The sequence below is a fragment of the Triturus cristatus genome, chromosome 12, assembly GCF_964204655.1.
Source record: "Triturus cristatus chromosome 12, aTriCri1.1, whole genome shotgun sequence".
Lineage (NCBI taxonomy): Eukaryota > Metazoa > Chordata > Amphibia > Caudata > Salamandridae > Triturus > Triturus cristatus.
Genome location: NC_140595.1, coordinates 220,547,271 through 220,559,919, shown reverse-complemented (window position 1 = coordinate 220,559,919; position 12,649 = coordinate 220,547,271). Strand labels below are relative to the sequence as shown.

General features: G+C 43.0%; 1 protein-coding gene across 2 annotated transcripts in view; it reads left to right on the top strand.

The window, feature by feature from the left end:
• Positions 1-5,222: 5,222 nt before the first annotated feature.
• Positions 5,223-12,649, top strand: part of LOC146775742 (uncharacterized) — a 194,690-nt gene continuing 187,263 nt past the window's right edge. Inside the window, exon 1 of one of the 2 annotated variants that reach the window (XM_085637456.1) lies at positions 5,223-5,785. In XM_085637456.1, coding sequence (XP_085493582.1) covers positions 5,642-5,785 — 144 coding nt within the window. In that variant the 5' untranslated portion in view covers positions 5,223-5,641. The remainder of the gene's footprint in view (positions 5,786-12,649) is intronic. The other variant, XM_085637457.1, reaches the window with a different exon arrangement.

Here is a 12,649-nt window from a genome sequence, read left to right as displayed (position 1 = left end):
CTATTCCTTGTAGTTCTTCTGGTGGCTAAGAACAAATTTGCCTAATAGACATTCATAGTCTTAATTTCTTCACATCTAGATATACGGTTCTTTTATAAGAAAAAAATCATTCTCTACGTGGTATTCATGTATCGAGATCTACCGTAAAACGTTCGGTAGTCGATGACTTCAGTTGTATCTCTAGTAAGTTGCTTTCCATGAACTTACAGTCTTATATGTTCAGAAAATAACTATACTATAATACACATCTTAAATGTAGCTGCCATAGTTATCTAACTTGTCTATCTACAGGAAAGGTACAAACAGTATCCAGCATCAGGTGATACCTCAACACACAAGACGTTATTAAAGATATTGGTCGATATACGTTAAGAACTTTCAGGTCCTATAATTATACAGTAAATATAGTGAGTCAGATTAATAAATCTAGCTAGATTCTCTTTTTAAACATTAATTTGTGATGAGTTGCCTTACAAAAACAGGTTTTGTATTTTTTTCACAGTTGTTCTACAATTCATCAAACAATATTTAGAACCACATTCTAAAGAACTCCTTGCCATAGTCCAGAGCTTTACCTCCCCGCTGGCCCAAACAAGTGCTACACCTTCTTCGTTCGATTGATGCAATACCCTGTCTGGGTTTTTTAGAGATAAAATCATGGCCATTCAGGCATCTTTCTCCCCTGACAGTAGTGCTCTGGCAGGGACGCGGAATGACCAAGTAGCTCCTTCTACCTCACTGTCCGCTTTTATCCCTGTCCTCCCCCTGGAAACTCTTAAAATCCTTAAAGGGCTTAAATCGGGATCTCCAGCAGAGGCCTGCCCTGCCAGACTCTTAGCAGAGGTAGCGGATAGCATCTATCTTGAGGTTAATCTGATTATCAACCTCTCTTTACAGTCTAAGGCGGTTCCTCAGGTCTGGAAGCAGGCTAAGATTCTTCCACTGTTAAAAAAACCTTCCTTGGACCCGCTCAATTATCGTCCCATCTCTCTCCTGCCAGCTATTGCTAAAGTTTGTGTGAAGGTGGTGCACAAACAACTGTCAGATTTTGTGGAGACGGAGGCTCTTTTACACCCAGCGCAATCAGGTTTTCGGGCAGGCCACTGCACTGAGACGGTCTTGGTTGAGGTTGTAGAGGCTATTCGAACATGCTTGGATGCTGGGGGCAGAGCAGCTTTGATCCTGCTGGACCTCTCGGCGGCCTTTGATACGGTCCCACACGACCTTCTGCTGACCCGTCTCGCTGAGATTGGTGTGTCTGGGGCCGTGTGGGGTTGGCTTAGGTCTTTTTTGTAGGAAAGGGTTGAGCAGATCTGGGTCCCTCCTTTTCATTCCTCCCCTCACTTGGTCACTACGGGTGTCCCGCAGGGTTCTTCCCTTAGCCCTTTGCTTTTTAACATTTATGTCACGCCTCTGATCCACCTGGCAGAAGCTCTTGGTGCCAAGGTTTTGGCCTATGCCGATGACACCCAGTTGCTCTTTACGTGGGATAAGGCCTCCAGTTCGGTCCTTGCCGCACAACAGTGCCTACGCTCCATCTTCACTTGGCTGGCTGATGCTCAGCTCAAGTGTAATGAGCAGAAATCAGAGATCTTGCTTTTTGGCACTTTTCCGACTGACTTTCGTCAACAGCTTTGGCCTTAGGAGCTTCCTCTTCCCTTTTCGGAGGGACAGCCCGCCAAGAACCTGGGTGTATGGTTTGAGGAGAATCTCTCGTTTTCTATCCATTTCAAGAAAACTGCCGGCTGCTGCTTTGGTCTTATCAAAACCCTTAGGAATTTTTTTCCTCTTCTCCCGCAAGCAGCCAGAATAACAGTGACCTGTGCGCTGATTCTATCTCGGCTAGACTACGCCAATTCACTGTACGTTGGGTCTCCTGTCTATATGATTAAGAAACTGCAGGTAGTCCAGAACACGGCTGCCAGACTGCTACTAGGTATCCCATCTAGGAAGAGTGTCACGTCTTACTTGCACTCTCTACATTGGTTACCCATTGCGGCCAGCATCAAATTTAAATCTTTGGTCATGGCCCACCGTGCTCTTCACGGTCAGGGCCCGTTCTACCTTCAAAGGCGCTTTTCCTTCTATGTCCCTGCGAGGGTATTGCGCTCGTCGGCTTTATGCCTGGCCTCGGTCCCTCGTTATAAACTCCAGAGGACTGGGGGCTGCTCTCTGGTGGTCAGAGCCAGCAGGGCTTGGAACGCCCTTCCCCTTGATCTTCGCATTACTCAGGAGCTCGCAGCTTTTAAAAAGAAGCTTAAAACATTCCTTTTTGCCTGATTGTCTCTCTCTCCCCCCCCCCCCTCCGGTTCACGCCGGGACACTCTTGAGTAGCCGAGCGCGTTACAAGTGGAATTAACATAACATAACATTCAAGTTGTGTGAAGCCTTGTATGCTATAGTAAGTTTGACTATATAAATGTTTGATAGAAAATTTAAATACAAAATATCCTTCATAAATAAAATAAAAGTAATGAGCACGGATTTTACAAAGAATGATGAGACCAGGTATGCATATAGTTAAATAAAAATATGCATAAGACACCTTCAATAATGGGCTGATATCAGATCACTTGTCCTTGAACTTTTTCTTACTACTAAAATTTCTTTCTCCTTTATTTCTATTGTTCCATGCTTCCATTTTTTCTTATTATTTCCTCAGATGGTATGGACATTAGTCTATGTAACAGTATCTCTATTTATGTCCTTTTTTGGATGTATTCAAAAATTGTATGTGCATGATCTCTTTGTGAATTTTATGCATTGTATATATTATAAATATAATCTTTTGCAAAAAGTGACCTTATTGACTTTCTCTCTCCACACAAAAAGGAATAACACAATTTATGAAATTCATTATAGTCAATAGAATTGTATTTTTTCCTCTAATAATAAAATGTGCCGCTATTATGTATAAATTTATAAAATTTGGAATTTAATTGTTGACCACTCTCTAGGTATATATATTTTTATATTGTATAGTCATAACTATGTATTTATGTTATGTTATTTTATGTTTTATCTAGTTGCATTGCAATAGACGGTCCCCTGATGAAGGCAGTTTTGCCGAAACGCGCGTAGTCTCCATCTTCCACATTGCTTTGATTGACTATACATCGACCGTAAAATCATTCTCTTTAAAACAGATTATGTGATTTAATTTTTGCAATATACTGTATATATCCAAGTGATATAATTGTGTAAATATTCAGCACTGTATATTTTTGTCACACTTTGAAAGAAAAACTACGAAATGATTCTAATAGATAAAATAAAATAATGAAGATATACATTTGCACAGTTAAAAAATGATTTGATGAATTTAAATAAAATTATATATATTTTGATTAATTTATATTTGTCTTGCTTTTGATTTGCATATGAATCAAAGCTATTAGACATTGCTATTGATATACCTAGTTTTGTTGGCATATTTTTGAATCATAGCTTGTTGCATATTTCTTACTTATTGTCGATTTTGTCCCTACGTTAGCAAGCTTATTGGTTATGTAGGGGTCCCCTTTTTTCAAAAAATATAAAGCCCTACATAGCCCAGCAGATCTTTGCCACCTGCAGGACTCTGGAATCACCACAAAGCCAGGTGGGATCCCTCATTTTGAAGCTATGTATGCAGAGTTGGAAATGAGGGAGATCTATCCGGATTATTACAGAGCTTGTTCTGGGATTGGCCCTGCCTCAATGAAGTATGTTGATTTTGTACCACATGTAATTTGTGGAGTCCTGGACGCTTTCAGCAGTGCCTACTCTATGGGGCAGGTTTTTCTAAATGTTGCTGTGCTCAGAATCACACAAAGCAGTGCACAGTCTTAATAAGGTACATTCCAGCGCCAAACCTTTTTTGAGCTGTAAAGTTGCCTTTTTTGCACTGTTGTGAGCTACATAGCTTCAAATGGGTGTTCTTTGGTTGGTGCATGGGGGCTAAATGGATCTGCAAAGATTGCCAAAACTGGCTTTGTGTCACAAAATATTGCCTTGAGGCAGATGCAAAATCAGAGAGCTGGTTTAATTTCATTGAAAAATTTCAAACATTGCTTGAGAGCTGCACTGTACAGCACACATCTAGGGGCACATGTCGAAAAATTCATACAGCGCAGCAAAGCATGTCACCTTGTTGCGCTGCATGATAGGCAAGGGGCAGGAATGCACCATATTTAACATTATACGGCACATTCCTGTCTTGTGTGCCACCTCAATCTAAGGATACGTACGCCTTCTCAATAAAGCTGCAATGAGGAGAAATATCTTTATTTCTCCTCGTTGTTTGCTCATTCTAAGGGGCCTTATTAACAATGTTTTGCCGTAGGGCAGCGCTGCAAGCCTTCCTGCTGCACTACCCTACTGCCAAAGAAAAAGGCAGGAATGCGCATTCCTGTCCTTTTTCCCTGTGCTGGCGCTCAATTGGCTGCCCTGCACTAATGCAGCCTACCACCTGCGTTGTACAAATGATTTTTTTGTGCCATAGGTGTTACGGGGGAACAACCACTGTAACGCCCATGACACACCTCCCCTTTGCATTATGCATCGCCTCACAACATATCTACAAGACCATGGAAAGCTACACAGGGTTGCCTTATGTGGCCTTGTAGATATGGCACTGCAATATGCGCAGCCGGAGCGTCTCAAAAATGATGTTCCGGTGGCGCAGGGGCCTTATAAATGAAGCCCTATGTGGCTGAATTCTGCAGCATACTTAAAACAGGCAGAATGCCTCAGAGGATTTTTTTGTGCAGGAAGGTGCCCCTTCCTACACAAAAACAATCCTGCTTGCAACGCTCCATGGCGCAAAGGTGCCTGCTTTCGGTCTAGGCAGCCAGAAGTGCGTCAGCGAAAGGAGAGAGCAGGATTGCGGCAAACCTCGATAGATATGGCGCATTCCTACCTTCTCCAGGGCAGGAAGTTGTCTTGCTGCGTTGCGCTGCGTCAAATATGATAAATCTGGACTCAAGTCCTATGAATAACCGTTCACATTTTTGTGATTTAAAAAGATACCTCAGCGTGAGATGCACACGCGCTCCCAACCTTGAAAAAAATATATATCCTTGGTTCAAATGAGGACTATTGGTTTTGATTTCCCGTCCGGCACAGTAAAAATTCAAATATGCCATCGGCCATAGTGCAGGCAAAAAAAATGAGTCCATCATGACTGCTGACGGGAAAATACAGCATTATTCAGATAGCCTCTGAGTCACCTGGGCTCCGGCTACATCATTGATAAGTGCGCACCTGAAGCGGCCACATCAAGAGTGTGATAAAGCACCTGTCAATCATCGGAAGGGCGGGAGGGAGCGGGGTCACGTCCGGGCACTGAAAGAGGCCCTGATAAGAAGAGGCGCAGCGCGGGAGGCAGGATTAGTACAGCGGCTTAAGGCCTTTAAATTGGAAAATTGGTAAATATTGCTTCTAGCCTGTCCAAGTTAAGACACGGAAACAAGGCGAGGCATCTAGTGGGTAGGTAGGGGAACGAGCCAACGGAGTCATGCGAGGACACTCGAAGTGCCAAGATTACGCAGACAGCGGAAGGCGGGAAAAGGCGTAAGGGGGAGAGTTGAATATTTCCACTTACAGCGGCTTCTGTCAGCAGAACTTTCAGTGCAGACAGACGAGAACTTTCAGCTGGAAGATGTCTCCACTGGCGCGCACCGTTCTTATAACCGGCTGTAACCGGGGAATTGGGCTGGAACTTGTCCGGCAGCTGCTGGCAAAGCCCAACGCACCCGAGAAGATCTTTGCCACCTGCAGGACCCCGGGATCACCTCAATGCAAGGTAGGAGCCTTCATTTTGAGTTGGTGTAAGCAGTGCATGGAATTCAAGGCATCCATTCGGGTCCCTGCAACTGTTCTGGAGCGGGACACTGCTGGACCTCAACGTTTTGACCCGGGGCAGAACCGGGGCTGCACAGCACCTGGTGCACGAGCATTCAAAACCTTTTAAAAGATGTTGATACCTGTGTGCCTGTCAAGTGCGTAGTGACAGAGGGGTGTATTTATCAAAGTTTGGCGCTGCAAAACCTAAATGAGATTTACCAAGTGTACCGTTGTGAATGTCTTTTGTGATCTTGGTGATCGAAATAAAGGTTATGGGGGAGATTTTTAAAAAACTCACGCAACGCAGCGCAACCCCTGTGAGGCTGCGCTGCGCGTCACGGTGGGAGCAGGAGAGCGCCATATCTTCAGAGATCTGGCTCTCTCCTCCCCTTTCACTTGCGCCGGTGGTGAATCAGCTGCCGTGCGCCATGTACACACCTTAGCACCACAGCATGAGTGTAGCATAGGTTTTGTACAGGAAGGGTACCCTTCCTGGACAAAACACTATGCAAGGCACGATGCAAAGCTTTTCCCACTTTGCATACGTGCTGCAGAGTGCAGGACACATGGAAAGTTGGAAAAGCACAGAGAAATGATAGCATTTCTCCTGCTAGCACCTCCTTTGAAGGGGCGTTAACTTTTGGCGCAAAACCATGTTTACAAATCTCCGTAAATATGGTTTTGCATCAAAAGGCAAGGGTGGTTGCATGGGAACGCCCATGTACCACCCATGTAACACAAAGCAGTGCTTGGCGCTGCTTTGCGCTACTTACAGGGTACTTTCCAGCGCAAAACAAGTTTTGCACAGGGAAGAAAATAGCTAAACAAAAACTTGCGTTGGTTAGCGTTACTTTTATGACGCTAAACCAGCGCAAAAGTTTTGAAAATCTGCCCCTATGAATTGAATTGATTTACCAAGCCACACAAGGTGCGTGGCTTGGCAATCAAGTAATGCAAGCCATCACAAGTTGCTGCCTCGCGTTACTCTGCCCGAGGGAGGCGTTCCATGGGTGGAGCGTGGATGTTCCCACACATTCACCCATGGATTCCGTAGCATTTTCAGATTTAGCAATACTGGCAGACCTGGAACTAAGCCATAATGTTACGCCTTCCCAAATGAGGCATAAAGAGGAAAATTATCTTTAATTCTCTTCATTTATTCCTCTTTCTACATGCGCTACATTCTGCCACACAGATAGAAAGAGGAAAAAAACTCAAAGGATTATTTTTGTTCCTGCATGGTGCATGGGTGCCTGCATTGACAATAGACAGCAGTTTGTGCGCCAGCTCAGGCAAAGAGCAGGAATGCTGCATATCTTGATGGATATGACACATTTCTGCCCTCTCACTTTCACACAGCACAGCAAGGTGCCTTACTGTGTTGCATTACATAAAATATTGATAAATATGTGCCCTAGACTGCGGCGGGGCTGCGCCAAACAACAGTGATCTACTAGGTTACAGAAAGTTCACAATATGTGGAAAAATAAGGTATCAATAAAAACAGGTTTCAGAGTGACAGCTGCAGGATTATTGGAATGCTGATGGGGAATATTACCTATGTGAGGATAGAGTCAGAGCTCGTATAGTCACTCACACACCCACCTATACATTGATTTAAGCACCCACACTAGAGTCTTAAGCACCCAGTCTAGAGTTTTAAGCGCCCACTCTAGAGATATGTCCATAAGCTATATGTCACCTATGCCTTAACTGTGCCTTTTTATGAGCTGCGAAATCTTGTACAACTCTGCGATATTGCATCTGTTCTGAGGAAATTTAATATTGCATTTGTTGCCTTCTGTAAGAGAGGGAAGCTTGCTTTCCTATTTCCATACTGTTCCGTTTCTGTGAGGAACTAAAGCTTGCACTGTTGCGGCCCGATTTGTACCTGCCTGTGCTGAAGCCACTCTAGCTGTACCTCTCCCTTGAAAGAGGGAAGCTTGGACTGTTTCTGTACAAGATATACCTGTAGAAGGGTGTTTCCACTGCTGTTTCCCCATCCTATAAACACAAAGGATAATTTGAATGCGCTTGCATAACGTGCCTAGGTCAGTCAAACGCTTTTGTTGCACCCGGGACAAAACTGCTTTCTGTGCCCTGACCCAGAGACCCTGGAATCAAACACAGCTTCACAGCTTGACCAAACTGAGTGACCCTGGGCAATTACTTTTCTTCCCTCTTCTTCCTTTTCACTGATCATCACATTTGAGAACAACTTGAAATAATTTAGTTCAGGATGTGCACTGTCCAAAAACCTTTCTTGTATATTAATAGAGCATTATGTTGCTCCAGCCATGACAACAGTGACGGACTTATATACCAGGCATAAGACGACCCACTTGCCTCTTGGGTCAGTAATAACATTTCATCAGGGCAGAAAGGGGAAATAATGTGATACTATCAAACACAAAAATATACCCAGGCCTAATATTGTAATAAAAAAATTAAAGGATGCGCTGGCAATCAATGTTCTGACCGGTTCAGCCAGAGGAAAAGTCTTCCTTAAGGGCAAGAACCCTCGCACACTATCATAAGATTCCTTCTCACACCACAATGATCACACAGTGGTCCTCAGTGTAAGTGTAATACAAATACAAACTGCATTACACGTATCTTATTCAGTAAGAGTTTCTCTATTAAAGCACCTCATCCATCTGCACAAGTGGCAAACCCCTCGCCCCACTCTAGATTTAATAACGCTTTATTAACAGAGCAAGGCTTGCGAGGGTGCGGCTATCAGCCATCTTTTTTGGTGCTGATTCGCAGAGGGAGCCTCATCAGCTCTAGAAAATGACCAAATTGTTCTTTTAGGGCCATTTTAACAGGTTGGAAAGTCTATGATGTACTTTTAACGACGGCCATTTGGAGAGATAGGGAACACTTGGATGTACTTTTATACAGCCTACGGGATTTTGATATTAATTTCCTCAATCAAGTTTTGAGAGCCAGAGAGAAGGACTCCCATAGGGCTGCTGACCGACCCGTGCCTGTCCTTCTCTACGCTTAAGATGTGGTGCATATCTCTCGCACTGCAAATGACCTACAGCAGTTACCTGACTGTTTCAATGAATACATGGTTGAATTAAAATTAAAGGTCAACCATCAAAAATCATATATCATGACCTGTGGGCCAAAGAATACTCGTTTGCACAGTTTTACTATTGATGAGATCCCTATTAGAGATGTCCCTAATTTTAATGACCTTGGAATGATGATTTGTTCACCTTTTAAGTGGGATAAACTTTTATCACAGAGAGCTTTTAAAATTGCAGGGGCTGTGGAGGCCGTTTTTATATATGCAAGACAGTTAGGTAAAAAAAAAACATAAATTAACTAATCTCACTTTGCAATGCCATGCATCCCACTGGGAACATATGGAGTGGGTGTTTGGGGCTACACCGATTCATGGTGTTTGCAGGTCATCAAAAATACATTCCTTGGAATACTGTTAGCAGTCACAAAGAGTAATCCATCTTTATAACCCATACATAATCTGGTCCTTCTTACATAGATGATAACATAAAAATTGCACTCCTCTTACTGTGGTTGAAGATATGACATTCACCTTACATCAACTTTTCATGCCAAGTTGTAGCGGATTGTATCAAATTGGATCACAGGGATGCTATCCTGTGGCTCATATATATTAAAAAACACATTCACAGAACTCGGCGTACAAATTTTGTTCCAGCCTCCAAATGAAATCGACAATAAATCACGGGCTCAGGTAAAATCTCTTTTCTGGAATTATAGAGCAGCCAGAAGAATTATTATGACCCAGGCTATGGACACGGTCTTTCGTCATATAGAGATCATGACCACTGATTGCATTGCACATTATATAGAATAGATTTTTAATGCTGACCATAGGTTTTATTTAACACATTTTAGATTGTGTACAGTATGTTTTCTGGCAGCTTAACCACAGTAGGGTACTTGGGGGCATATTAACAACAACTTGCGATAAATATTGCAAAGCGCGCTTAGCGCTATTTCTCATATCGCCGGCTATTGCTGGATTTCAACGCCAAGATAGCGCATTATTATCAAGGCTTATCTCTGAGGCGATATGAAATCCAACAATAGCGGCGAAAAGCGCCAGTATCGCCTGAAAACAAGAGTGAAATTGGAGGAGATAAGGAGATCCTTGCTGAAACGCTCCAGTGACCTTAACCCTACAATCCACCTCCCATTATGTAGATGGCTTAGTCAACTTTTAAGCAGGTGTTAAGAGCCTGCGATAAGGGGGCTTAGCGCGAATAATCTTGTCGCTAAGCGGGTCTGCTGCAGGCTTGTTAATAAAGCGAAGCCTTGTTAGCGACTATTTCCATGTAGTTTTGCTCCAGAATGCCTACTTTGCATGTCATTAGTGATGACATGCAGGGCCATAAGAAAACGGCAGCAAACTCATGGAAACTAGCGCTAACATGGCTTAGCGTGAGCTTGCTGATAGTGCGATGTGAATATCGCCGTTTTTCTGGCTTTTAAAGCCAAGAAAGCGGTGATATGGCCCTTGATGATATGCCCCCTGGTTTTTTACTTTGCCCTGCTGTCCCTACGATATTAGCCAGCAATCCCTCATTCATTTTTGGGTTTTAGCAGGCTTTATGTTATTCCTAGAGTCCCGATTTTAAGGCCTGTTACAGCTTAACAATTTAAGATTTTGCAGGCCATACCTCCACTTTTTAAAGCAGTTGGGGGCATATTTACAAGGGCTTTATCTCCGCTTTTTTGGCTTTTAAAGCCAAAAAATACGGAGATAAAACGATCGCCCTATTAACAAGATGGTGCTAGCATGCATTAGCGCATGTTAGCACCCTTTTACCCAACGCCTCCCTATGCATCTCTAATGAGATGCAAAGTGGGCGTCACTGGGCAGGACAACCTTGTAAATATCGCTGATGTTCACATCGCGATATTTACAAGGCTTCCCCAGCATTTTAGCACACGTTAGTTTTTGGAGAAAACCGCTGTTTTTTCCAAAAACTGACGTCTGCTAAAAACAAGATTCACCTATCCCTAACATTGGGGTGGATTATGCTGATACGACCCTGTGGGTCGTATCAGCAAGGTTTTCGCCGTTTTGCAGGGAACATCGCTGGAAAACCAGCGATGTTCCCTGCAAAATGGCGATTTCCCCGCTATCTCTGGAATTTTCATCGCCCTGAAGTAACGCGTTGTTAATAATGCGTTACCAGGGCGAGAAATTCCAGTGATAGACGGCGATAAATAACAAAGCGTAAGCACGCTTTGCGTATATTTATCGCCATCATTGTAGATATGCCCCTTGGTTTCCTTATTTCTATGTCATGTAATCCTTAGTTATGTTCAGTAAGTATTGAGAATTAGGAGAGAACTGAGTGTCTTGACCTACTTGCCACATAATTTCTTGCTTCATTGATTCTCAAGCTGATATGTCCCTTCTCGATCAAATTATTTTTTTCATCTATTCGTTGTTTTAAGATGTTCTAATGTATTATACTTGGCAAAATAGTTTTTTGTTTATTTCATACTCATTTTGGCAACATGTTTAGTGCTTTAATTACTATAAGCACTTTATGATAATTCCTTGGTGTAATATTAACTTGTGTTTTATAAAATGCTTTTGTCTTCTTATGGCTAAATTAGCTGAATAAAAGTCTTTTGATTGATGTCCATTTTAACAGTTTGGGAAATATCTGATTTACTTTAGAGGACGGCCATTTAACTTGGCTTAATGGCGCCTTTTCAATAAGGCACCCTTTCACGTTATACTTCGCGTGGAAAGGGGCGGGCAATGGGTCTTGTGGTGGGCGTTCCACCACAACACCCATTGATTTTGACGCTGCCCCATATTTACAAGAGTGGCGTAAATATGGGGCAGCACCAAAATTAAGACAAGGGAAAACCTGGTTTTACCCTAGTGCAACAAGGAGAAATGTTTAATTTCTCCTCGTTTTTACTGTTTCCATGTGTGCTGGGTGGTGCAGCACACACAGAAACAGCAAATTACCATTGAATGTTTATGTGCAGGAAGGTGTCCCTTCCTGCACTGAAACAATCATTTAAAAAGATGATGTTTTGCAACTTCTATGTGTGCTCCATTAAGCAGCACACATAGAAGTTTGAAAATGCCATTTCAGATTGTTTATGTACAGTAAGGGACATCTTCCCTCACATAAACAATCATTTCCCTCAACGCAGGCACCCTTGCATTATGCTGCAAGTGTGCCTAGGTTGGCGCTCTGAAAAAGTGTTGAGGGTCCAAGTCCCATCTTTTAATCTAATAGAATATGCTGATTGTCCATGGAATATGACTGTTATAGATAGGATTGAACCATTTAATCTTTTACCACCACAGTTTCGTTATGCACATGTTTTAATAGATTATTATGCAAAGTGGCCAGAGGTTAACTTTGAAGCAGACTCATTCTCCAAAAAAGCAGTTGAATTTTTGAAAAAAGAGTTTCTAAGCAGGGGCGACTCCTCCATTAGGGCTTTCTCACAGTGCGTGAAAGCCGAAACATAAAATGATAATAACTTTCAGTTATTGCCATTTTATGTAGGGTGGGCGGGGCTGCTCTGCTTTCCGAGCAGGGCAGGGGAGGAGTGGTGTGCCCACTCCTGAGTGCACAAAGACTGTTTGGTCAGCCCTCTTAGGCCGCCCAAACCAGTCATGTGCACTCTGCCCTTCTCCATGCAGGTGCATTGCAGTCTGCATAGAGAACATTAGGTGTGTAAGGATTTTTGTGTGGCATGGGTATTTTCAGGGTTTATGATGGGTATGGGTTTTTGGGTGGCAAAGGTATTTTTAGGATTTAGGGTGAGTATAGGTTTTTGG